General features: G+C 42.6%; 1 protein-coding gene across 2 annotated transcripts in view; it reads left to right on the top strand.

The window, feature by feature from the left end:
• Positions 1 to 23,183, top strand: part of PDGFRA (platelet derived growth factor receptor alpha) — a 51,397-nt gene extending 28,214 nt beyond the window's left edge. For both annotated transcript variants that reach the window (XM_005299106.5, XM_005299104.5), the window contains exons 13-23: positions 6,286 to 6,390; positions 7,648 to 7,758; positions 8,079 to 8,232; positions 8,738 to 8,904; positions 10,420 to 10,535; positions 10,958 to 11,080; positions 11,676 to 11,787; positions 16,099 to 16,198; positions 16,322 to 16,427; positions 18,253 to 18,488; positions 19,715 to 23,183. In XM_005299106.5, coding sequence (XP_005299163.1) covers positions 6,286 to 6,390; positions 7,648 to 7,758; positions 8,079 to 8,232; positions 8,738 to 8,904; positions 10,420 to 10,535; positions 10,958 to 11,080; positions 11,676 to 11,787; positions 16,099 to 16,198; positions 16,322 to 16,427; positions 18,253 to 18,488; positions 19,715 to 19,862 — 1,478 coding nt within the window. In that variant the 3' untranslated portion in view covers positions 19,863 to 23,183. The remainder of the gene's footprint in view (positions 1 to 6,285; positions 6,391 to 7,647; positions 7,759 to 8,078; positions 8,233 to 8,737; positions 8,905 to 10,419; positions 10,536 to 10,957; positions 11,081 to 11,675; positions 11,788 to 16,098; positions 16,199 to 16,321; positions 16,428 to 18,252; positions 18,489 to 19,714) is intronic.
• Positions 23,184 to 27,796: the final 4,613 nt, after the last annotated feature.

Raw genomic sequence — 27,796 nt, 5'->3', positions numbered from 1 at the left:
GCCTCTTTCTCTTTCTCTCCTGTCTATCTATAGCATCTTAAGCATTTCTAACATCCCCATTATGGAGGTATTTATGCACCAAATAATACACAAACAAGTGTATTAAGTTAGATAAGTTTATGGAGGGAATGGTTTAATGGTAAAACATAGTAGTCAAGGAAAACCAAGCAATGGTAGGTAAATAGTATAATGGCTAACAGGGGTCAGGCTGGAGACTCTTGCCTATATGCTCGGGGTCTTACTGATCGCCATATTTGGGGTCGGGAAGGAATTTTCCTCCAGGGCAGATTGGCTGAGCCTCTGGAGGTTTTTCACCTTCCTCTGCAGCATGGGGCAGGGATCTCTAGCAGGAGGGTCTCTGCCGATTGAAGTCACTAAAAACAGGATTGGGGACTTCAACAGCAGAGTCCAGGGAAGGGGTAGGGACGGTTTTATGGCCTGCAGCATGCAGGGGGTCAGACCAGATGATCATAATGGTCCCTTCTGACCTTAAAGTCTATGAGTCTAAGTGAAGAAAACCATGAAAGGTATTTTTTTATACACTTTACAAAACATGTTCTATTTCTATTTCCTGTTGTGTGAGTCAATATAATCAAAAGCAGTTCTTGCCAGAGAGAGGATTTCTGTTCATTCTCAAGTGAATGTATCACAAGGAATTTCTGATTCAGAAATAAATTCATTTAATTAAATTTGCTCTGCTAACTGCAGACCAAACCCTGGTGGATACTTATGGGAATTATTTGACTACATCCCTGGCTTTAATTATGTGTATAAAACAATTATTGGAATTGGGTTGTTAACAGTCCACCACAGTAATTTTTGTCTCTCTTTGACTCATCAGCATCAGTTTACTTCAATGCATTCTTGTTTATGAGTAAATTCCGGAAGGTTAACTTTAGAAAATGGCACTGCTTGTTCTTACAGCAATCTGGATAGCACAAGTATTTTTCTTGATATGCTGAATATACATTCAGCATATATATCTTTCTTATGAGGCAGTTTCATCATATGGGCCATATTCTGCCCTCATTTATGCCAGTGAACCCCATTGATTTTACTGGTATGATGGGATCTCCCCCCCACCCCAAATGGAGTAAGTTACTGAAGATCTTAAAAGTTATCCAAAGCCTTTAGGAAAATTTGGGGATGTGGCTTAACTGGTGTTGTTCCTTTAATGTGTATATTTCCTCTTCTAGCTGTGTAAGCCAGCCAGCATCCTTCTACCTGCTTTCAGGCTTGTGGTATCTGGAGTGCAATACCATGCTAGGTGACCATAGTCTGCTTTAGGTTACTGGAGTTTCAGTTGACTGGAATTCAATAAATTGAGGTCACACTGACAATTTTGCTTTGTTCTTGTTCCCGCAATGTATTACAGTGACAGAGTGTGAGTAGCCCAAGCTGACTCACCACTCCCTGCTCTTTGGAAGCATTCCCACCTGGGGTAAATTGAGGAGGTAATAATTTAAATTCTCAGAGATTAACTAATTAGCTGGGTGATTCAGCTTGTCAGCTGGAATTTACCCTTAAAAGAGAGAGACAGGAAGAGCCCAAGGTAGAAGGCTGTGCCTTCAAGCTAAAGAAGCCTAAGATTTCAGAGAGATGAGAGCTCTCCCTTGCCCTGTGCCTTGGTAGTAGATGAAGACTTGGGGAGAAGTTATGCTGTGGGGAACAAACATTTATAGAGCACATTGTAAATAAAGCACTGGGTGTTGAATTTGCCACTGGTGTGTGTGAGGACTGTTTGCAATAAAAATCCAAGGGGAGGGAACCCTGTCCTGTGAAAATAACATATAGTGATGTTGCTTAGATACTATAGACATGATGAGTTAGGACTACCTGAGAGAGAGAAATTATATTGCAATGATCTGATCAATGTGTTTGAACACCACTATCCTCTGCTGGATATAATCAGAACTGCCCTGCTATGTGTCATAGGCCTTCCACTGCTAATCGCTAACTGACATTCTTCTTTCCCTGAAGTGGTAGGGAATAGTGTTTTTGAGTACCAGGATTTGAGTTCTATCCCTGCTGTTGCTGTGGATTTCTGAATGGCCATAGTGTGTGACATAGTGACACCCATGATCTCCTAGATGGCCACTGATTTGCCACAATAGTCTTATTAAAAATCCAGTGCTACTCTGACTGCTGAAGCCAGACAGACACATTATTAATGGCTTTGCTCTCATTCCCAGACTATCAACAAGATTTAAAAATAGGGCTGTCAAGCGATTAAAAAAATTAAACGTGCTCTTAATAATAGAATGCCATTTATTTAAATATTTTTGGATGTTTTCCTACATTTTAAAATATATTCATTTCAATTACAACACAGAATACAAGTGCATAGTGCTCATTTTATATTTATTTTTGATTACAAATATTTGCACTCTAAAAAACAAAAGAAATAGTATTTTTCAATTCATCTAATACAAGTTCTGTAGTGCAATCTCTTTATCATGCAAGTTGAACTTACAAATGTAGAATTATGTACAAAAAAAATTACACTCAAAATTAAAACAATGTAAAACTTTAGAGCCTACAAGTCCACTCAGTCCTACTTCTTGTTCAGCCAATCGCTCAGACAAACAAGTCTGCCTGATAATGCTGCCTGCTTCTTGTTTACAACGCCACCTGAAAGAGAGAACAGGCGTTCATTGTTGTAGCTGGTATCACAAGATATTTATGTGCCAGATGCACTAAAGATTCATGTGACCCTTCATGCTTCAACCACCATTCCAGTGGACATGTGTCCATGCTGATGATGGTTTCTGCTCAATAACAATCCAAAGCAGTGCGGACTGACACATGTTCATTTTCATCATCTGAGTCAGATGCCACCAGCAGAAGGTTGATTTTTTTTTTGTGTGGTTCGGGTTCTGTAGTTTCTGCGTTGGAGACGTTGCTCTTTTAAGACTTCTGAAAGCATGCTCCACACCTTGTCCCTCTCAGATTTTGGAAGGCACCTCAGATTCTTAAACCTTGGGTCAAGTGCTGTAGCTATTTTTAGAAATCTCACATTGGTACCTTCTTTGCGTTTTGTCAAATCTGCAGTGAAAGTGTTCTTGAAATGAATAACATGTGCTGGGTCATCATCTGAGACTGCTAAAACATGAAATATATGGCAGAATGAGGGTAAAACAGAGCAGGAGACATACCATTCTCCCCCAAGGAGTTCAGTCACAAATTTCATTAATGCATGATGTTTTTTTTAACGAGTGTCATCAGCGTGGAAGTGTCCTCTGGAAAGGTGGTTGAAGCATGAAGGGGCATACGAATGTTTAGCATATCTGGCATGTAAATACCCTACAATGCCTGCTACAGAAGTGCCATGTGAACATCTGTTCTCACTTTCAGGTGACATTGTAAAAAAGCGGGCAGCATTATCTCCCGTAAATGTAAACAAACTTGTTTGTCTTAGTGATTGACTGAACAAGAAGTAGGACTGAGTGAACTTGTAGGCTCTAAAGTGTTACAGTGTTTTGTTTTTGAGTGCAGTTATGTAACAAAAAATCTACATTTGTAAGTTGCACTTTCATGATAAAGAGATTGCACTACAGTACTTTTATGAGTTGAATTGAAAAATGCAATTTCTTTTGTTCATCACTTTTACAGTGCAAATATTTTGAATAAGAAATAATATAAAGTGAGCACTGTACAGTATATTCTGTGTTGTAATTGAAATCAATATATTTGGAAATGTAGACAAATATCCAAAAATATTTAATACATTTCAGTTGGTATTCTATTGCTTAAAGTGTGATTAAAACTGCAATTAATTGTGATTAATTTTTAATTGCAATTAACTTTTTTGAGTTAATCACGTGAGTTAACTGTGATTAATTGACAGTCCTATTTAAAAAACAGCCTAATAACTCAATTATGTAGCTGCTTCATGCACAAAACTCCATTGAAATCAATGACCCTAAATAGCTCAAAAGACTGGATATGGCTTACAGAGTCTATCACTTATTAGGCAATATCACAGACTAACATCTTATGCCAGTGACTGTGTTACCATTTGGAGGTTGGATTTGAAATGAGTTAATTGTCACAGTCCAGATTGAAGTGAATAGTCTCCATTTCACAGGTCTACGTCTGGAGCAGCTCTGCTGAGTTCAGTAACTTACCAGATTTATACTTGTGCCCCATAGAGCAGAAATTGGCCTAGAATTGCCAAAAAATGGCCCCTCTCTTCAGCAATCTCACCAGAGAAGCGGAGGAGCAAATGGGGATGGAGGCTGAACTGAGGCATTTTCTCATCCGTTGATATGGCCCTCTCTTTCAGTATGAAGAAGCTTGTTATCCCTGCTGTCTGTCCATGTAGAGAAATAGAAGAATTCACTCTCTAGGGGTGTTCCTCTGGCACCTTTATAGTAAAAATAAAAGAAAATGTATAGTCTAATGGGGGGCTGCCAGTCAATGTCTCTGTACCAAGAGCATAAGGAGCTTTGCTCTGTGGCAGATGCAACATCCAGCTCTAAGCAATTAATTCCCACTTGATATCAAAATGCAAGTGTAAAAGACATAGGGGGCAGGACTTTAAAAAATATGTGAAGAGGGGGTGAAAAGGGGAAATAATGCATCCCTGACATTCAGGAAGTGCTCTCACCATTCTCCACAAACCCCCAGATTTAGCTGAGATGCCAATGAGGGGGAAGCACTTCTCATGCTCACTTTACGATAGGATTGTGGGCGGAATTGGAGAGTGCAGATGACAAGATGAAACCGCATCAGCAACATGTTTTAAGGGGCTGCATCCTGCCATGTGGTTCACAGATCTGCAATCTGAAAATGTTTCATGGCTAAATTACACACTCAGGATGGTGGAAATTTTGTAGGAAGATTCTCACATCCTGACTGGTAAGGGAACCTATTGGTGCACAAGAAGCTGAGAGAAAAAAATTCTCATATTGTTTTGTAACCAAGTTGTGAGAGACCTTAGGAAGGAATATAGTTAGGCCAGCACTGACCAGTTTTGAAAATCCCATCTTTCCTGTCTATCTTGGTGATACATGCATTTTTTTGGCTGGAATTTTCATATAGGAGTTGGTCTATTAATTATAGATAGGCCATGTACTGTGTATTATGGTTAAGATAAACAGTAGCTTCTCCAGACGCATCATCTCCAGAAGCGCAGGAGAGGGCAGGTGCAACATATGACAGATATGTATAGATCGCATGAACATTAAAAGTTGTAATATTGTATTTCCTGACAAGAACGGAAACCGGATGACCTTTTATTTGTACTGGTAGTAAAAAAAAAATGTGCATCAGGAATGTGATCACATACTGACATCTGGAATTTATGAAATACATGGAATGTACTAATTTGGGTGTATTTTTTGCATATTGCATATTTCATTAAAAGTTTGCCTCAAGCCTTCATATCAGTTCCATACACAATTCTTCCCCATACTGAATCCACAACAGAAGACAGAATATGCTAATCAACAATTTTTGTCTGAACTGATCTGTGGGCAGAATAAAGTGGGTTAAACATGGGATGTGTTAATACAGCACTTGGAAACTGCCACAAAATCTATTCCTGCATATGAAACACATTTGTATATTAAACTTCAGAGGACTTTCCCCTCAGGTGTAATCAACATGTATTTTAAATTCTCTCAGATTGTTGCTAGTCCCTGCTTTTGTATTCTTAAACTGAGCTGGTATCACCATCAAATCTATCGTATCGCTAGTGTGGACATAAGGGTCTAAGGCACTCTGCTGGATTATCCTTTAGATTGATAGTTCTGTATGACATGGTATCTAATGACAGTAATGGCATCAAACTAGTGATGGAGAGTCAAATTCAGTCCTGGGGTAAGCAGGCACAACTCAACTGAAGTCAGTTACACCACAGCAGAATTTGGAACAGAGAATTCAGATTAGACATTAGGAAATCAGTGTTCTATAGTTAAAAGTGTTCAGACGAAGGATTAGGGTAGTGGACAACTCTGAATGAAACAGAGTTTCAGTGATGTCATCTCCTGCCCTACTAGCTGATTAATAATGTGCTTTTGTCCTCTTGTTTACTTGTCTTTCTTTAGGAATATTATTTAATTCAAGCAATTCTTTTTCATTTCTTGTCCTCTTCTGCTTAACTGATTTTTTTGTTGGTGATAGGAGTAGACAGTAATAATAAATCGTTTTGGATGAACAAGTATGCTCATTCTGCATAAATAGGAACACATACCAGCAGCATTACATAAAGAGCAATGGCAGCAGAAACTGAGATAAGCAATCAGCAACTGTTCATTGAATAACAAACTCTATTGTCTGCAGGTCGAATCCTTGGTTCGGGCGCGTTTGGGAAAGTAGTTGAAGGAACTGCATATGGATTAAGTCGCTCTCAACCAGTGATGAAGGTAGCTGTGAAAATGCTGAAACGTAAGTGATCTTCATGGTGTCAGTGTCCAAGCCAGCTGGTTCAAGCTGATGCAGGATTATTAGCATTGTCTTAATTTCTCCCTACATATTAGAAGGTTATATTTTAATTGCATTGGCTTAGACATCATGATAACTCAGAAAGTTCGGAAAAGGATAAATAATCATAACCTTTTTGAACAGATTAAAATGGTACCATGGTGCAACTAAGTAGACTCAGTCAGGTTCTCAGGTAGTGTAGATCACTTGAAACTAAATCAGCTTATGCTAGCTGAGGAGCTGACCCAATGACTTTAAAAGAAATTTAAAATTAATGTCTACAGCATAAATGTGGTAATGGTCATTCTTCACACAGGAAAGAGCTACATTAGTGGTAAAAAGTGCAATAAACTTTTGGAATCTAATATCTCTATTTTTGTAAGTATTTCTCATAGTGGTGTTCTGACATGAGCATAGTGGTCTGGTGTTAGCAGATATAAATCTTACAAGCCAGATTGATTGGTGCAAGATTGGAGGGATTGGACAAAAGGATTGTGGGCCCCTGATTTTACGGCTGTCTGGCTGCCAATCTGAACCTGCATAAAATAGACTTGCCGCAGGACTGCCTACTTTGTTCCAGCTGCCCAATGCCCCTAAGGGCTATTCCAGCCAGTGGGTGCTGTCAGGGAGTAGGGATGCTCAGTAGGGAGCTTCCAAAGAGGCTCTGTCAGTGCTTAATTTGTGCCAGGGCTTGCCAGGGCTAAGCCCCAGCACTTCTGGGCTTGGTAGTCCATAGCCCTGGCACCTCTAGGCTTGGTAGTCCATAGCCCTGGCACCTCTGGGCTTGCTATGTCAGTTATGAAAGTAAAAAAACCATTATTGAGCCCCAGCTCCTAATTGCTTGAGCCTGGCACCTCTTTCATTACAAATTAAGCACTGGTCTCTGTGCCACTTGGAGGTTTGCCCACCCATGGATGAATCCCCAAAGGGTCAGCTAACCTGGGATTATGACTGCTTTGTACCACAAAGAAGGGCAAATTGATTGGGCCCACTAGTGAATTGAGTCAAGTGAGTCTTTATTAGTGACCAGTAATTCTCATTAGACCTTCAGAAATGCTATCACCAGATAAAGTGCCAAGGCTTCCTTAAGAGGCCTCTGTGTAAATGTTTAAACCAACCAAGCAATATCTCATATTCAATATTTGTATTAACTGAATGATATTAACATTTGCAAGAACAAGGATCATTGACCATTAACTGAACTATTTATTTTTCTGACAGCCACAGCTAGATCCAGTGAAAAACAGGCACTAATGTCTGAACTGAAGATAATGACACATCTTGGGCCTCATTTGAACATTGTGAATCTCTTAGGAGCTTGTACTAAATCAGGTAGGTTTGTCTAACACAAAATCAGTGTTTGCCAAGCAACTAAAATCGAGCCTGTAACCACCCCAAATTAGAGCGTTCCAAGCAACTAAAATTTAGTATTTAGCATAGTCTATATGTTGAGCAAGTGCTTTTTAAAATAAATGTGAGTAAATGGATGCCTGATAAAACTGCCTATACATGCTAGTAGTTATACTCCCAGTTCAACATACTGGCATGCATAATCCTTAACACTCGGTCCCCTGTATATTTGGTTTTCCATTATCTTTTCAGTGATATATATATTTTTATCATCAAGGTATTATTTTGCCTTCTTTCATTAGGTCCAATTTACATCATTACTGAATACTGCTTTTATGGGGATTTGGTAAACTACCTGCATAAAAACAGGGATAATTTCCTGAGTCAACATCCAGAAAAGCCAAAGAAGGACTTGGACATTTTTGGGATGAACCCAGCTGATGAAAGCACAAGAAGGTGGGAAAGGACAAAAAGGATTATAGTTTGCCAATTAAGGGCATGATGTTACAATGAAAATCTTCATTTAGGCAAATAGCCCCATTGGCTTCACTATATGGGTTTTCTTGGCAGGACTGGGCCCTATGAAAATTGTCTGAATGAATGGTATACTTTGATCAACTGTAATATTTAAAATAAATGTCACAGGAAGTAATATTAGCTGAGTTCCTGCAACTCCCATTGAGTTCAGTGGGATGTGTGAGTGCTCAGCATTTGTGGAAATCAAGTAACTTATATTTAGACTCCTATATCCATATTCAGACATCTAATTTTGGCACTCAGCTTTGAAAATGTTGGGCATGGTTTTATTTATTACCATGAGAAGTAATTTTTTATACTTCTGTACATCAGAGTGACATGAACTATATCACAATGAATTATGACCCAGATGCAGAACCATGAAGATGCCATGTGAAATATGAACCAAATCACTGGGCAATATTGTCTTTGTTTATTATTTCAGTTATGTCATTTTATCCTTTGAAAACAATGGCGAATACATGGACATGAAACAAGCTGATACGACTCAGTATGTGCCAATGCTGGAACGGAAGGAGGGTTCTAAGTATTCGGATATCCAGAGATCAATGTATGATCGGCCTGCTTCATATAAGAAAAAATCTGTGTCAGGTAACTGCATTCATTGTTGTTAAAAACCATTCTTTCAGAAATGCATGTGTTACATCTGCCCTCCAGTGGAAGGAATTAGAACTACTCCAATATCTGTGGCAAGCCTCCTACAGCTTACCAGGGAGAAAGATTCTCCTTTAGCTCAAGTGATAGGTACCTATGCTTGTGGAGCAAGAAGAATGGAGTTTTATCTTTGCTGCTTCTGCTGTGAAGTTCTCAGCAGCCATGGTGTATAACATGGTGACATTCAGGGCAGGTCTACACTACAGCCAGGATCGATGCTCTGAGATTGATCCACCGGTGGTCGATTTAGCGGTTCTAGTGAAGACCCGCCAAATCGACAGCAGTTCGCTCTCCAGTTGACCCCTGTACTCTACCCCTGACAAGAAGAGTAAGGGAAGTCGCCGGGAGAGTTTCTCCTGTCAACGCCCCACGGTGTAGACCCCATGGTAACTCGACCTAAGATACGTTCATGAAATATTAGGGTTGGAAGAGACCTCAGGAGGTCATCTAGTCCAACCCCCTGCTCAAGGCAGGACAAACACCAACTAAATCATCCCAGCCAGGGCTTAGTAAAGCCGGGCCTTATTGACGTAGCTGGAGTTGCGCAGTGTAGGTCGAGTGTTACTTTTGTATGTTTTGCAAGATTCTGAGCAATGTGACAGTAATAATTAATAATAATTCATAATTAATAATTTTTCTTTCTCTGTTTCCACTTTCATTGACTGACACTTATGAAAAGGAAAAAAATTCCAGATGCTTTTCTGGATTATGTAACGATGGTGATGAAGGGCAACGCATCCCATTCCTTTCCCCTTTTCTCAGAAACTCAACGCATTGCTTCCAAAAGAGGCTTGCTCACTTCTGGCTCTAGGCCTGAGGTCTTGAGTCATTTGCAGACCCAGAGTTAGTTGGCAGATGAGTGCACTGCTGCTTTGCTCAGGGCCACCAGGGGTAAATGAATAGCCCAGTCTGCTCTTTGCTGTCATTATTTTTTATTATTAAAAAAAGAATGATTGCCATAGAATTCCTGATCCTCCAGTGACAGTACTGGACATGTCCTAATGCATACTTGCTGAGAAACATAACAGTGCTCAGCAAAACTGAAATGGTCAAAAATGTACAAAAGTTTTAATGGCGTTACCATCTCTAAACCAATGTCTTGTTTCTAACCACATGTCGAATAGTAAGAACAATCCACATAATGTAGGTAGCCCTTTCTAACTTAGATTTCTACAATCCTCTGTAAAAAAAAAAGTCTATATACAGAAGACAAACAAAAACTATATTTAGTATTGGATATTTTTTTCTTTTTTTAAGGAATGCAGTCTGTATTAGTGACTGATGCAAACATGCAAAGGGATTATTTATTCTGAAAAGATGGTTTTGGGCCATGATCCTCTGCTAAAGTCATCACCTCGGAAGCATAGAAGGTAGAAAGAACTGGGCACTGGTTTCATGACCTGAATACACTTTTATAACACAAGCATATTTTCCCTCCGCCTTTTTCAACAGAACCAGAAGTCAAAAACCTGCTTTCTGACGACAATTCTGACAGCCTCAGTTTGCTGGATTTACTAAGCTTCATGTACCAAGTTGCACGGGGGATGGAGTTCTTGGCTTCTAAAAATGTGAGTGCCATGAGGAACTAAACAGAAATGGCCTAGTCTTCTTTGGATTTAAAAACCACAACATGAAAGAATGTCCTTTTAGGGGTCTAAGCACCCTCTCCATTAACTAGAAACACAAGACAAAAGTGATTACAAAACCAAAGCAGCAGCATTTTTCTTCCCCTACACCATGTCAGCCACCAGTCAGAATATCGACTGCAAAGCAGAGCTTTCTCACACCACGCTGTCCCAGCTGACAAGACCCACCCCATCCCACAACTGCCCTTCTTGAATGCTGACTCAATAGGTGGTCCAATTGTAACTGCGCTTGCAAGGTCAACACATTTTGGGTTTTTTTCAGGGAGGGGATAGTGCATTCCAAAGGAAATGGGCCTTCGTGGGAATTGGTATCTCTTTAAATGACTTATGATCTCTCCATGCAGTGTGTGCACCGTGACTTGGCAGCTCGTAATGTCCTTCTGGCTCAAGGAAAAATTGTGAAGATCTGTGACTTTGGTCTGGCTAGAGACATCATGCATGATTCCAACTATGTCTCCAAAGGCAGCGTATGTACTTGCTTAATCTTTTTATTTCAGTATTTAATTGAGATGATAAGTGTCAGTATAATACTCTCGTTAAAGTTCTTCTAGTCAGTGTTTGGTTACACTAATGGACAGTTGGATAAAAAAAGAGAAACAATTTTTTTTTCAATTAATTCACATGACTTCACAAAGTTTGTTTGAAAGATGAAAAGTCCTTGGCCAGAACTAGTATTTTGCAGGGTGAGATTTTAACTGGCAAGTTTTGTGACTGGATGAATTACTAAGGGAATGTCATTGTGATGTAGCATAATATAGCAGTCAATGACACATTTGCATAAGCATATCACCGGTGTACCTCCCATATCATGTCCACAAATCAACTGAGTCACTTGCTAATAATTTAGCAATTCAGGTATTCCTGGATTCGTTATTTTGAGGAGTAAGTAGAAACTTTGCTCATAATCCTGTAACCTCTTCATATTTCCTTGAATAAAAAATATTACTAACTACTTTATCAAATGTGCATTTATTAAGGCAAACCTTCTTCCTACTGTCAAATGATACATCTGCTGTATTGAGCAGGATTTCTGTAATGATTGATATGTTTATTTTGTTGCAGACTTTTCTCCCAGTGAAATGGATGGCACCTGAAAGCATTTTTGACAATCTGTACACAACATTAAGTGATGTCTGGTCTTATGGCATTCTGCTGTGGGAGATATTTTCTCTTGGTATGTACTATGAGCACTTCGTTACATGCAGTACTTAAGCTGGTTGAGTTCATGCTACATTAAAATAAGAACTATAAATATTATTGTGACAACAAACTACAGGGGTGAATTGTGTAAGGTGCTATGCAGACATGAAGTAAAAAGAAAGTCCCTGTCCCAAAGAACTGACAATACTGGTTTATGACAAGGTGGGCAGGTTGAAGGCTGGTGCTGTTGATTACTGCTGACTTTTGAGTTGGCTGCTAGTGAGCTGAAAGCCATCCTCGTCTCATTTACTTCCATTTACTGGACCAACGGAGAAGGGCAGACTGCATGCTGGGCTCTGGGAAACTTTCCTAGGCTGAGGGAGGCTCAAAGCAAACATGCTCTGGGCAGCCGGGCTACTGGAGCTGGCTGTTTGCACTGGCAGTTCCAAGCAGCAGAAGCCATTAGGTGGGGCAGCGTAGCACAAAGCACAGCTGCCCCAGGCATTCCAGTGACTCCATTCCGGTCTGGTAGGAAGAGACTGGCTGAGGTGAGTCTGCCTGAGATTACAATGATGAGAGCAGACTATAACTGCGTAATCCCTATTAAACAGCCCCAGGCTCACCACATGACAATATCCCTTAAAATGAGCAGAGACTGTTAAGCTTTAGAATGGCTTGTCACATAAATACTTCTTAAAACAGCAACAGATGCACATCTATCAACTGTGTTTATACAGTCCCAGCACCTTAGTACCTGAGCTTCTCACAATCTTTTAAAATTTCCCAGCACTGCTGTGAGGTAGGAATAGGGTGACCAGATCACCCAAGCCAAATATCGGGACACGGCGCGGGGCGGGGGGGCGGGGCAAAAAACAAAAAAACACACCCTTCCTCCACAAGCGCTGGAGGGAGGCCCTGGAGACGTAGGGGAAGCGCGGGGCCGGGGTGAGTGAGAATCCAGCCTGGCCCCAAGCAGGCAGGACTCAATGGGGCGGTAGGGAGAGTAGCGGGGCGGCCCGCGGGGCCAGGCGACGGCTGTTTTCCCACCCTGGGCAGTGGGACTTGGGAGCAGCCGCTGCTGCAGCTCCCACTGCCGCGGGGGGAGGAAGCGGCTGATGGCCAAGCTCGGCGGCTGTGGCTCTGACGCCCGGGCCCGAACCCCCCGAGCCTGGGCCTGCTGCAAGGACCCAGCAGTGCGCACGCTGCGCCCAGCCCCTGGCCAGTCACGTCTGGGCTGGCTGCCCAGCTGGTGCAATCCCGCGGCGGCCCCGGAGTGGGGGCAGCAGGCCCCAGCCCCCCCGTCCCGCTCGGGTCCTGCAGGGGAACGAACGGGCCTGGGCTGCCGATGCCTCCGCCCCGGGGCCGCCGCGGGATTGCACCAGCTGGGCAGCAGCCCAGATGCGACTGGCCAGGGGCTGGGCTCAGCGTGCGCGCTGCTGGGTCCCCGCAGCAGGCCCGGGCTCGGGGGGGAGGGAGAGGTCAGGCCTGGGTACCAGAGCTGCAGCCACAGCCGCCGAGCTTGGCCATCAGCTGCTTTCTCCCCCCTGCGGCAGTGGGAGCTGCAGCAGCGGCTGCTTCCGAGTCCCGCTGCCCGGGGGGGGGGGGGGAGAACAGCTGCCGCCTGGCCCCGTGGGCCGCCCCCCTCCTCTCCCTACCACCCGACTGAGTCCTGCCTGCTCGGGGCCAGGCCGGACTCTCACTCACCCCGGCCCCGCGCTCCCCCTGCGTCTCCGGGGCCTCCCTCCAGCGCTTGTGGAGGGAGGAGGAATGGTGAGCCTGGGGAAGAGGCGGGGATTTGGGGAGGGAGCCAATGGGGGAAGGATGGGGTGGAGTCAGGGCCGGGGGTGGGAGGGGGCGCGCGAGCACTTCTGAGCTCTGGAGCCTTTGCTTGTTTGTCCAGTGTCCCGACCGCACATCGGTCGGGACGCGGGACAAACAAGGAAATATCGGGACAGTCCGAATAAAATCGGGACGTCTGGTCACCCTAGGTAGGAATGTATTATAACCCCCATTTTGCAGATGGGCAACTGATGCCCTGATCCTCAAATGTATTTAAGTGCCTAAATTCTTTTTAAATCAGTGGGAGTTGGGGCCCTAAATACCTTTGATCTGGGCCAGGGAGACTAATGCTATGTCTACACTGCACTGCAATGTACCAAAGTGCTGCACTGTAACTCCCCTACAGGAATGCTGCAGGTGCAAACTAAAAGGTTCCTAGGTTGCATTAATGTAATCCTGCAGCGGAGGGCCTAAGACACATAGTGGGGCAGTTCTGAGGATAGTGGTGTTCAAATACAATCAGATCATTGCAGTATAATTTCTCTCTCAGGTAGTCCTAACTCATCCATATCTATAGTATCCAAGCACCATCACTATATATGCTTACATTAATTATTAATACGAAATAGGAACTTTTTAGTTTGCACCTGCAGCATCCACACATGGGAGTTACAGCGCAGCACTTTGGTGAGCAGTGCTATTCACACCCCCATAGTCTGAACTGTGTGGCAGTGTAGAGAAGCCCTAAGAGACTTGCCGAAAGTCACCCAGAAAGTCTGTGGCAGAACAGGGAAGTGAACCTGGGCCACCCAACCCCAGGCTAGTACCTGGACCACTGCACTGTCTTTCTTTTCTCTCTCCTAGCATAATAAGCTTCACAAATATTGCAGATTGATTTTTCTGTAGGTAGGGCCTGTTACAATTGTTCCTAAAAGACATTTCACATAAACTGTTGACCATATTAAGCTCTCTTTCTGCAGGACAGTAATGTGAGCTCTGGCATGTGTATTTATTTATTTGTATTACAGAAGCCCCTAGGAACCTCAGTCATGGGCCCCTTTGTGCTAGGTGCTGTACAAACACAGAGCATTAAAGTCATGCTATGGTTCTATGGAAGAACAGGTTCCAAAGATGTACATTAGAACCTCAACAACTCACGCCAGTCCTGAGGAGAGCCATTGTGAATAACTGAATTTTATAAAGGGCCAGATTCTGCCAGACTAACACACGTGGAGTGGATTCTATTGAGTGCTGAGCTGTTGACTGGCCCATCGATTCCAATGGGACTCCACCTGGAGTAATGTGCTGTTCAATGTCAGTAAAAGTGGCAGAATATTGCCCAAAGTGAACAAATGAAATAAAAATAATCAAGGATAATGCATCATGAAACGTACTTTGTTCATTCATTTTGTCAACTGTAGTTTGGCTTTAATTCTGATAACATTTCATAATACAGTGTTACCCCTTTTGGGCCTGAGCGGTAAACCAATATTCAGGGCCAACACCCACTTGATATTGATAACTTCTAGCATAACAATACTAATCCAATTTTTTTCACAGGCAGAGCTTTCGCCCAGCATATACATTTACAATAAAAAACATATAAAACATCCGCTGACAAGTAAAAGCCAATAAAAAAAATAGGTATTGTACTAGTAAAATATACTGTAGCATACGCTGTATAAATAACAAAACCTTCCCAGTACGTTAACATATGTTTTTACAGCACCTGGCAAAATGGATCTCTAATCTCAGTTGGGGCCTTGGGGCATTACAAGCAATCAATAATCACAGTAATAATGAAACCTCACTACTGTGTCCTGCTATTACATCTCTGTCGAGAGATGGAGAGACAGCAGAGATTATGGATTATTTTTTATTTAATTTTCAGATTTAGAGCATCAATCCCTAACTCCTGACATATCACAAGATTTAAAAAGAACAACATCCAGTACAGAAATCCAGTACATTGATTAAAGAGACTTAGAAAAGCCAGCTCAACTCCCCCCCGAAATCTAGCTCACACTCTTAGCGCTTTCCAAAATTTCAGATAGCATCTAATGCAGAAAATATTAACTAGACACATGAATTGAGCATCATCCTAAACCCTGACTCCAATCTCCATTTCCAGCTCATCCAGGGGCGGCTCCAGACACCAGCGCACCAAGCGCGAGCCTGGGGCAGCAAGCCGTGGGGGGCGGCCTGCCGGTCGCTGCGAGGGTGGCAGTCAAGCTGCCTTTGGCGGCATGCCTATGGGAGGTCCCCTGGTCCCGTGGTTTCAGTGGCAATTCGGTGGTGGGGATTCCGAAGGCACAGCCTGCGGACCTCCCACAGGTATGCCGCCGAATCTGCATGCCCAGCAGACCGCCCGCAGGCGCGTTGCCGAAAGCCGTGCTCGGGGTGACAAAAAACATAGAGCCGCTCCTGAGCTCATCAAATACCCAGCAGAAGAGATTTGTGGTTTAATGAGGGCCTGCTGGGTGTTTGGTTTTTCATATATTTAGTTGTGGTTTATTAGTATTCAAACAACATAAAAGAGCCACTTTTGTTGCCTTTTACCATTAAGGTGGCACACCATACCCTGGCATGATGGTTGATTCTTCTTTCTACAACAAGATAAAAAGTGGCTACCGAATGGCAAAACCTGACCATGCTACCAGTGAAGTGTACGTATGCTCTTTTTTGTTTCTCCTATACCAAAATCTACCTCCACTTGATTTTGTTTTTGTCTCTCTGGCTGTTGATTTTCAACTTCCAGCTGATGAAACTGGTTTCTGTCTTATTTGCAGGTATGAGATTATGGTGAAATGTTGGAACAGCGAACCGGAGAAAAGACCTTCTTTTTACCATTTGAGTGAAATTGTGGAGAATCTGTTGCCTGGCGAATACAAGAAGGTTTGTTCTCTGGAATTTCCATTGTATTTTGTATCTGTTCCCAGAGGAGTTGTAACTCAGCTGCTCAGATCATCTGTGCAGTAAGCATGTCATTAAGCCATGTGAATGAAATGTTTCAGATATGCTGTTGCAGTGTATAAGAGACTATAAGGTTATAAAACTAAGGTTGCTGGTGGGAACCAATTTTTTTTCTTTTTAAATCATAGAATATCAGGATTAGAAGGGACCTCAGGAGGTCATCTAGTCCAACCCCCTGCTCAAAGCAGGACCACTCCCCAGACAGATATTTACCTCAGTACCTTAAATGGGCCCCTCAAGGATTGAGCTCACAATCCTGGGTTTAGCAGGCCAATGCTCAAACCCCTGAGCTATCCCCCCTGCTGTACATAAGGGACAGCACTTTTCATTTCCTGTAGGCCCATTATCATCTTAATCCTTCTGTTAATCACAGAGCTGGTCCTATATATTTGCATACGCTTTTTTCAGAAAATTTAAAAATCCTAAGAAAGGCACCAATTCCCCTGTGTGTATAATCTCCCTCAGCCTCCATCAACCCCTTCCCCTCAGCTTGAACCCTGATGCCCAGGCACTAATGACCCCTTTTCTCTCTCTCTCTCACACACACACACACACACACACACACACACACACACACACACACACACACACACACACACACTCTTATCACTCACTCCTGCTTCCATGCACCCATCATTTATTAGTGGGTTCCCCCACATGTACATACTCCTGCTTCCCCCATAGCCATCACTCACTCTTACCCCTCCATTCGTTTCTGCTGTTCACCCTCACTCCTGTGCCTCTGCTCCTCACTTCTTCTATCCATTCATTTTTCACTATTGGGCCTCTTGCCCCACAACATTCATCCCTTATTGTTGGGCCTCTACCACCCCATACATCATCCATGCTTCTCTGTATACTTCCCGGCCCCTCATTCCCGGGCCCCTGCAAACTCACGGATGGCTGAGTCCCTCTTCTTCCTCTTCACAGAGCTCTTCATTATTTCTGCCCCTCCTCAACACACACACACACTCCATCTTTGGCCCCATTTGCATACAACCACACTTCCTGGGCCCCAACCAATGGAGTGAGAGAGGAGAGGAATTCATCATCTCGCCTTCAGGAATATTCTCTCATTCCTTCCTTGGAGAAGGTGCCAGATCTGGTCAGTAGACTCAGGGGAAGGGTAGCTGCCAGGAGCCAGAGGAATTTACTCCTGCTCCCTGCCCAGGGGAGGGGAGGGAACCAATGGGGATCTTCATTGTCACTCCTCATTAACTTAGAGGAAGGAGAGCAAGTGGAAGAGCTCTGCACACAGAAAATAGAAGGGAGAGAGATCATGCAGCGTCAGTACTCCCTGATCCCCACTGATACCAGCACTAATATTGGTAACCAGTCTCATGGCATACATGCACCACTGAATAATTAAACTAACAACTCCCTGTTTGGATCCAGAGTTGCATCTGAAAGATGCCATCACTTGCCTGCAGAGATGTTAGTGCACCAAGGTGTGCACATAGAGGTGTACAAGCACTATTTTAAAATGAAACCTACCCAACCATCTTTTAAATATTAGTACCTATGTGTATTATCAGGCCAGAGGCACTTGTCCAAAGAAGCCTTGTAAAACACCTCAAATAAGCCTGCACAGCTCAGCTTAGGGCAATAGAGCCACACCAGCTCACATCAAGACAGAGTGCCTACTGGTTTGGTTTAGTTACGCAGCACAGCTAGTTGCAGCAGGTTGCTGAGGAGCGGACACCTTCTTGTACAGCATCAAAGACCATTTTAAAATTAATCTTTTCAGAGCTATGAAAGGATTCATCTGGACTTCCTGAAAAGCGACCACCCAGCGGTCACACGCATGAGAGTGGACTGTGACAACACCTACATCGGTGTCACTTATAAGAATGAAGACAAGCTAAAGGACAGGGAGAGTGGATTTGATGAGCAGAGGTTGAGCGCTGACAGTGGCTACATCATCCCCCTGCCCGACATTGATCCCGTCTCCGAAGATGAACTTGGCAAAAGAAACAGGCACAGGTAGTTGCTGCTTACAGTACATTATGGGCCAGATTCTGCCATCCTCACTTACCCTTCTATAGCACCTTAGTCTGGTCCAGATTCTGATACTCTTACTCTTCTTGAGTAGCACCTTACTAGAAAGCTAGCCCACTGACTTCAGTGGGGCTACTTGTAGAGTTAGGTACTATTCATTATGAGTCAGGGTATAGAGTGCAGCTCTCTGTGACTAGCCCCAGTGATTTCAATGGGGCAGTCCATGGAGCCCAGTACTCATTAAGGCCTGGGATCGCCTACACAAGAGACCTCCTCTTTTCTTGTACTGTACTGCCATAGAGAAGAAGGGGTCTGGCAGGATGTTACCCCTGAGGCCCCTCACCTTTGGAATTAACTTCCAGCTTGCTCCAACGTAATAAAATTGACTGGCCTTTGTTTTTCCAAGAATGAGCGAGTTGGAACAGGGTTTGAGGTATGTGAGGGATTGATTTATTTTATTTCAGAACTGCTGGTTCTTGTAATGGGGTTAGGCTATTTCAGAGAGTTTTTTTGTGATTTTTAATTGGTGACAGAGCCTTTGGATGGGATTCTTATCAATGGATTCTTATCAATATAAATAGATACATAAATAAAATACCTAATGTGAATGAGGATAGCTGAATCTAGCACAATGTGGCTAGCAGTGTTTTTAACTACATTCATTTTATACTCTGTTTATTATAAAGTTAAGATCCTAGGAGACAAGTTTTTGTATCTTTAGACTATTATCAAGAGAAACTAGAATGAGGTCATTTTTAACCATGGGGCAGGAGTTTCCAGGCCTGATCTAAGCACCTATGGTCTCTATTGTATCATCTTTTCCTTAAGCTTCTCATTCCCTCTCTTTCCCAGATTTTTCTAATTAGCCATTTGCCATAGCAGTATCCTATATTAGTTGGTGGGGACTTCTTTCAAGTCTAATGTTTCACTCATGAATACTGAATGGATGAGTTGTCAGGAGGCATTCTCAGAAAAGTGTGGTCAACTTGCTGTCTTGAATTCCAAAATTATTCATTACCCTCTGGTGACTTCCTCATACCAGATGTCAATCACTCTAAGAAAAAGGTAGTTAGAGATCACCTAAGATAACCCAAGGTGCCAGAAGGTCGGTGCATAGATCCACTTCCATGTCAATGGATCAACTGTAGAAATTCAAATATCATGTTTATTTCACTATGTATTATAGCTCCTAGTTTCTTTGCCTCTTACAGTTCCCAGACATCTGAAGAAAGTGCTATTGAGACTGGTTCAAGCAGCTCTACCTTTATCAAACGAGAGGATGAGACCATTGAGGACATTGACATGATGGATGACATTGGAATAGATTCCTCAGACCTGGTTGAAGACAGCTTTCTGTAATTCACATGGAATTAATGGACATCTTTGAGCTATGTCACAAGAGAAGCTCGCCATGTGATCTAAGGACTTTTTACTCTGTAGAGAAAACCACTTTATTTCAATGCAAAGGATGGAAGGAAAGTAGAGATTTGTTTCCAGCGCACAGAGGTCATCCTGAATATGAAAGAGTGAGACATGCTGAAGTCAGCTTTTCAGTGTTGCTTTTTGTAGTACTTCAGTAGCATCTCAGTGGTATTTGCAGTTTGAATAGGTGGAAGGACAAAGGCCATAAACAGACCGGTTTTGTGTTTCAAGGGCATTCATGACTCTGATGGATAGAATTTCCACTGCAGCAAAATGTCATCATTGTAATTATGTAAATAACTGTCTGCTCAAGGATCTTTTGAGATGTGCATTGAATATATTCTGTGGACTTAGAAGAGATCACTCAAGATTTCTGTGTACTTTGCCACTTAATCTCAATATCAGCTGCTGCTGAACTATCGTGAATGAAGTACACGCAAAAACCACTTTTGAAACTTAAAGGTACTGGAACTACATAACATTTTACTTTTTACAGTTAATGCAAATAAAAGGGAATAATAATAATTAATTAATTAATTAAAAAGCCTTCTATAATAGGTATTAGAAGCCTAGTGAGTCTTTATAGAAGATAGCTGTTTTCATAATACTACTAGTACTGTCAGTAACACTAACTGTATAGTTTATAACTCATTGTCCTTCAGCAAAAGCACAGTTTTAAGAAACTTTAAGTAGGTAAAGAGATTTAAGATTCAAAATGTTTATATGAAACAATTGTATTTGACTGTATACAATATGATAATGGCTCTGGTGAGCTAAAACTAGTTTCACATGTAGAAAAGAACTTTGTGTCTTCTAAAACGTGAAGAGTTAGTTTTCCAGCATCGGATGAGTGGCTTTCCTAATAAGATGTTCTAAAAACAATTAAGCACCCTTTGATTTACTGAGGTTTTTTTAAATTTAAAGCTATTTTTAAACCTTTCATTAATTTACACCTTGTTTCCCAAGTTACTGTAAAAGGGAAGTATGACTAATCAATAGCAACATCATTGTTAGTGTTTAAATAATATTTTGCGCATCTATTCAAAAGAGAGCTTATTTTGGGGTCAAATGTGAATAACTGATTTGATATTTGAACTGTTCTGGAAGCAAACAAGGTAGCCTTGTTTCTTAGCCTGAGACTCCGGATTAAATGTGCAGTCATCATTTTGCAACACATGTTATTATCTTAGTTTTCAGGTTTCAGTAGACACAGAGGAAGCTGGCTCTGTTATCTTTACCAACCCTAACTAAGACAAGTAATTGCTTTCAAGTGTGTTGGTTATTTTGGTCTGACTCCTTCACTTAGAAAAGAGGGAGTACAAAAATTTAATCCACTCTTGGTTCTACAATACTTGTTTGTTGACATCATATGTATGTAGAATGTGCTATGATTGCTGCTGTCACTATATGATGTGTTATTGATACGTGATGCTTTGGAAGTCTTACAGATGAAAATAAGATACATGCCAACTATGGGCCAAATCCTGTTTGGTGCTCAGCTTTTAAACTCAGTAGAAGTTGAGTGCACTGAGCACCTCACAGAAAGTGCTCAATACCGGAGATGACACAATCAACACAAATGAGATCCAAACTCAAAGCTTGTGTGGGATTTTTTTTCTATTACATGTGGAAATGGGACCACCAGTGAGTGACTAAACAGAACAAAGTGACTGGATTCTGAATAACCAATTAAAACTAAACTTGAAGGACCAGTTAAGCCCTCAGAAATGCTGTGCACCTCCTCTTGACTTTACTTATTACGGAGAGTTGTGGGTGCGCAGAGGAGAGCAAAATTTGGTCCCAAATGTAGTACTGCCATTATTACAGATAAATCAGTGTAGGTTTGAATTTCAGCATTTCACATAGCTAAGGCTACATGCCAAACTATGCATGCATGCAGTTATGGATGCAAATGAGGCATTTGCAAACAAAAGCCAGATAAATTCAAATTGGAAGTAAGGCACAAATTTTTACCAAGGAGGGTGATTAACCACTGGAAAAAACTATGAAGGGAAATGATAGATTCTCAAGCTCTTGATGGCTTCAGATCAAGTCTGGATGTCTTTCTGGAAGATATGCTTGTGGTAAACTCAAACTATTCTTTAGTCAAACACAAGTGAGTGGGCTCAACACAGGGGTAACTGGATGAAATTTAAGAGCCTGGGACATACCGAAAGTCAAACTAGATGACCTAATTTTCCCATCTAGCCTTAAACTCTTTGAATCTATGAAACACAAATGGCGTATTAGATGGCTGAAGGGTCATTTGCACTTCTCCCTGGCACCTCTGGGCTTGCTATGTCAGTTATGAAAGTTAAAAAACAATGCTTGAGCCCCGGTACCTAATTGCTGGAGCCCCAGCACCTCTTTAATTACAAATTAAGGACTGGCCAATTGAGACCACAAATTTGTGTGTACAGTCACATAACTTCATGTTCAAATTAGGCAAGCATTTTTGTATATGACCCACGTTTCATCGTGTTTGAAAATCAGGTTGTGTAGGTTCAGTGATACCAAAAGATAGATCACGTAACATTCTTATATTGTCTCCCTTCCTCTTCTTGGTTTCATGCTGAATCTCACAACACATCTTGGGACTGGACCTATGCTTTAAATCGGCACCAAAACATTTACTGGCTATCTAGTCCCATTGCAAGCTTAAGCCCCTCAGTCCTGCGATGAGTTGCATGTAGATGGAAGCCTGTTTTGCAGAACCCCATTGAAGAAAGCAGAGCTCAGTGCCGGTGAAGGGGTCTGTCCAACCACAGCTCATTGCAGGATTGGGGCCGGAGATACTCGCCTGGAAAAAATTATTTGGATTGTAGTATAATGGGGAGTTGTTTTGTTTTATGTTTTCAGCATTGCAGATTTTTTTTCTTTTATGGCTTAATTTTGAGAAGCCACCAGAAGAGAAATTCCCAATTCCTTCTGTATAATGACAATCAAAACTTTCCTATGAAACACAATTTCTTATTTTGAATGGCCAATCAAATCTTAAAATTTGGGCTGCAACTTGTACAAAATGGTCCTATTATATGATGAAGGACGTAAGATATGGTGATGTTATACATCAATATGTATATATGTATTTTTATATAGACTTCTAGGATACCGCCAAAACATTTATGACAAGCTGTATCACTGCCTTTCTTTATATTTTTTTAACTGTGATATAATCCACAGGCACGTTAACTGTTGCACTTTTGAATGTCCAAAAATTATATTTTAGAATAATAAAAAAAAGTAAGTGTTTCCAAAGTGGTGGTGTTGTGAAGTGTTTGAAGAAGGGCTAACTGATATGCGTGACCGAAGGTACAACATGTATTACATATGCCCCTGTTCGTATTTTGTCTTAAATCCTGTAAATTAAGATCTCTATATTTCAATAAATTATATATAATTTAAGGCTATGTAGAGGTCTATACTCACTTATTTAAAGATGATCACTTGATAATGAATCAGACTTGCTCAGTTTGTCAATGACATTTCCTTAATTGAGTTTTCTGCATGCCATGAAACAGCAGGGACAAAAAGTATTTTGAGCCCCACAGGTGAGTGTAGGGCAAGGGGCTTGAGTGTCACATGACATTTGAAGTACGCAGTGCTCCCCTTTAAAATGTAGCAGGTGCTCTATTCCAGCACCTGCCTGCCAACTATAGGGTTACCATACGTCCGGATTTTCCCGGACATGTCCGGCTTTTTGGGCTCCAAATCCCCATCCGGGGGGAAAGCCCAAAAAGCCGGACGTGTCCGGGAAAATCGGGACATGCCGGGCCGGCGGTGTGGGTGCTCGGGGGTCGGGCCGGAGGCTCCGGGGCCGGGCCCGCGGTGCGGTGCCTGGCCGGGGGCTCCGGGGCCGGGCCGGCGGTGCCGGGCCGGGGCCGGCGGGGCCGGGGGCTCAGGGGCGCCGGTGGGGCGGGGCGGGGCTGGGGACTCGGGGGCCGGGCCGGGGACTCGGGGGCCGGGCCGGCGGTGCCAGGCCGGGCCGGGGGCTCCGGGGCCGGGCCCGCGGTGCGGTGCCTGGCCGGGGGCTCCAGGGCGGGGCCGGGCCGGGGGCTCGGGGGCTCCGCCGGGGCCGGGCCGGGGGCTCGGAGGCCGGGCCGGCGGTGCCGGAGGCCGGGCTGGGACCGGCGGTGCGGTGCCGGGGGCCGGGCTGGGGACCGGCGGTGCGGTGCCGGGGGCCGGGGGTGCTCGGCCGGGGGCCGGGCCGGGCCGGGGACCGCAGTGCTGGACGGGCCGGGGGTGGTCGGCCTGGGGGCCGGGCCCAGGGCCGGCACCCCAGGGCCGGGGACAGCCTGGGCCGCGCCTCCTCCCCCCACACTCCCCCTTACCTGCTTCAGGCTTCCCACGACTCAAATGTTCGCGGGAAGCAGGGGAGGGGGCGGAGACTTTGGGGAGGGGGCGGAGTTGGGGCGGGGCCGTGGGCGGGGCTGGGGCGGGGCCGGGGCCCCGTGGAGTGTCCTCCTTTCAGAGGCACAAAATATGGTAACCCTAGCCAACTACAGAATGCAGATAAAAAGGTGGAGGCCAAGCTGTTCTTCCAAGCTGGCAAAACGTCTCCACCAAGCGGTTCTGTGGAGCACTGGCCAGTATGGTAGCTGCTCATCCAGTTTAGGTCCCAAGCGAATGCTATATTGGGATCCTGGCCTGCTCATCTGTGAATGTGCTGCTGAAGAAGATAAGATGCTTCCTGTGCTCTCCTTTTCTCTCCACAAGGGCAGCTGCATAACACAGGAAAAGATTTTACCTCAAGTTTAAAAACCAACAAAAATATAGTACTGAAAACTGCAAGGTGGAGGTTTCCCACTAGCATTCTTGATGAATACGGGGCTTTAGATACTACGTTTAGAAGGCTGTATTGGCACTTTCTCTGACGATGACTAACTTTTTGAGCTTGTCTCAAGTTCAGTTTCATTTAGAACCAAACAAATGCCTCGCATGCGCCTATAGTCCCACACGACGTAACTTAGTACAACTGATATAATTGTGTGCGTTTCTTGAGAGGAATCTCCAGACTCCAGCATTACAGCTGTCAGATTTGCTCCTTCTTTCAGTAAAGTCTGTTGCAGTTTGCCATAGATTTCAATGGAAGCTAGCTAGGGCCCAGGCGTGGAAAAATATCAGTTACAGGATTTCAGACTAGCAACCTCCTGTTTGTTGCTTCTGCCCATATTAGATGAACTCTGAGTACCATATCAACTATCTGTTGAATCAGATTCTCATAGAGCAAGAGAACACTTTATTTAGCTTCAAACAGTGCATAGACATCCCCGAAAATGTTTCAGGCATCCCCTAGGGCCTAATTTGATGGTACAAGTAGCAGTGGGCCTCACTTACTTTGCTCTTGCCACAAGGGGGCTTGTCTTAAACAGACTGCTGCTTGGGCCCAACTGTGAAGAAGATGGGTTCACTATGTATTCATCCTGCAATTTATGTCTTTGCTGCTACCCCTCCCAGTTCTATTTTCACCTCTCTGGAAATTCAGCAAATACACATTAAAAACCAGAATTTTCTTCCCTCTTGAACTTCAGTAAAAGTTGGCTAGAACTGCACAGAAGTCGGTTGGCAGAAAGGGATCTGCACCATAGCCTAAATACTTCCTTATGTGAGTTTCATGACTCACTTGAGTAAAGCTTTGCATGGTCAGGCTCTCAGTTTGTAGCAGGGATTTATGCTTTAAAGAGTATAAACTGATGCTTAATCAGAGTAAAATCATCTCAACTGCCAAAAAGAAATAAGTATAAGAGACTATTTGCTCTAGATTTAATAAGCACAGTACACACATCTGTTGCCACTAGCCCGTAAAATTAAAGCTTAAAATCAGACCACACTTCGCAGCATTAATCAACTTCAGACACTCATAAGCATTGTGATTTGATTGTTGTACCATAGACTTTTCCTTCAGTAATTATTAGGGCTGTCAAACGATTAAAAAAATTAATCACGATTAATCGTGCTGTTAAACAGTAATAGAATACCATTTATTTAAATATTTTTGGATGTTTTCTACATTTTCAAATATATTGATTTTAATTACAACACAGAACACAATGTACAGTGCTCAATTTATTTTTGATTACAAATATTTGCACCGTAAAAAAAAGAAATAGTATTTTTAAATTCCCCCATTACAAGTACTGTAGTTCAATCTCTTTTTCATGGAAGTTGAAATTACAAATGTAGAATTATGTACAAAAAACCTTGCATTCAGAAATAAAACAATGTAAAACTTTAGAGCCTACAGTCCACTCAGTCCTATTTCTTGTTCAGCCAATCACTCAGACAAACAAGTTTGTTTACATTTACAGGAGATAATGCTGCCTACTTGTTTACAATGTCACCCGAAAGTGAGAACAGACATTCTCACAGTACTGTCGTAGCCGGCATCGCAAGATATTTACGTGCCAGATTCATATGCCCCATCATGCTTCAACCATCATTCCAGAGGAAATGCGTCCATGCTCGATAGCGACTCAAAGCAGTGTGGACCGACGCATGTTCATTATCATTATCTGAGTTAGATGCCACCAGCAGAAGGTGGATTTTCTTTTTTGGTGGTTCAAGTTCTGCAGTTTCCACATTAGAGTGTTGCTCTTTTAAGACATCTGAAAGCATGCGCCACACCTCGTCCCTCTCAGATTTTGGAAGACACTTCAGATTCTTAAACTTTGGGTCGAGTGCTGTAGCTATCTTTAGAAATCTCACATTGGTACCTTCTTTGCATTTTGTCAAATCTGCAGTGAAAGTGTTCTTAAAATGAACAATATGTGCTAGGTCATCATATGAGACTGCTATAACATGAACTATATGGCAGAATGAGGGTAAAACAGAGCAGGAGGCATACAATTCTCCCCCAAGGAGTTCAGTCACAAATTTAATTAATGCATTTTTTTAACGAGTGTCATCAGCATGGAAGTATGTCCTCTGGAATGGTGGCCGAAGAAATGAAGGGGCAGACAAATGTTTAGCATATCTGGCACGTAAATACCTTACAGTGCCGGCTAGAAAGTGCCATGTGAACTCCTGTTCTCACTTTCAAGTGACATTGTAAATAAGAAGCGGGCAGCATTATTTCCCATAAATGTAAACAAACTTGTTTCTCTTAGCGATCGGCTGCACAAGAAGTAGGACTGAGTGGACTTGTAGGCTCTGAAGTTTTACACTGTTTTGTTTTTGAGTGCAGTTATGTAACAAAAGAAATCTACATTTGTAAGTTGCACTTTCACAATAAAGAGATTGTACTACTGTACTTGTATGAGGTGAATTGAAAACTACTATTTCTTTTGTTTATCATTTTTACAATGCAAATATTTGTAATAAAAAAAATAAAAATAAGCACAGTACACTTTGTATTCTGTGTTGTAATTGAAGTCAATATATTTGAAAATGTAAAAGAATGCAAAAATATTTAATACATTTCAATTGGGATTCTATTGTTTAACAGTGTGATTAAAACTGTGATTAATCATGATTAATTTTTTTGTTAATTGCAATTAAAAAAATCAATCACATGAGTTAACTGCAATTAATCATGGTGCTCTCTTCAGTTGGTGTTTAAATACATAATGATAAATGTATCAGAGATATGAGATGATATTTCATGTTATGGGATACAAGCTTGTTCCCTGCTCTGGTTAGTATGTGGTCATTGATATTTATTTACTAAAGCTCTAACCTGTTATGAGAAGTGCTACTTTACTATATCATTGACTTAATAATTCCTCTCTGCAGCATGTGGGGGTGGGCTACGGCTAACTATAACCCAGATCCACCAAAATTTGGAGCCCCAAATACACCGTCTCCCAGTCATTCCCCATCAACAGACATTCCTTCCTTCTTTAGCTCAGCACCACTTTCTCCTTTTTGAGACT

The sequence above is a fragment of the Chrysemys picta genome, chromosome 5, assembly GCF_011386835.1.
Source record: "Chrysemys picta bellii isolate R12L10 chromosome 5, ASM1138683v2, whole genome shotgun sequence".
Taxonomy (NCBI): Eukaryota; Metazoa; Chordata; order Testudines; family Emydidae; genus Chrysemys; species Chrysemys picta.
This window is presented reverse-complemented; position numbering and strand designations above follow the sequence as displayed.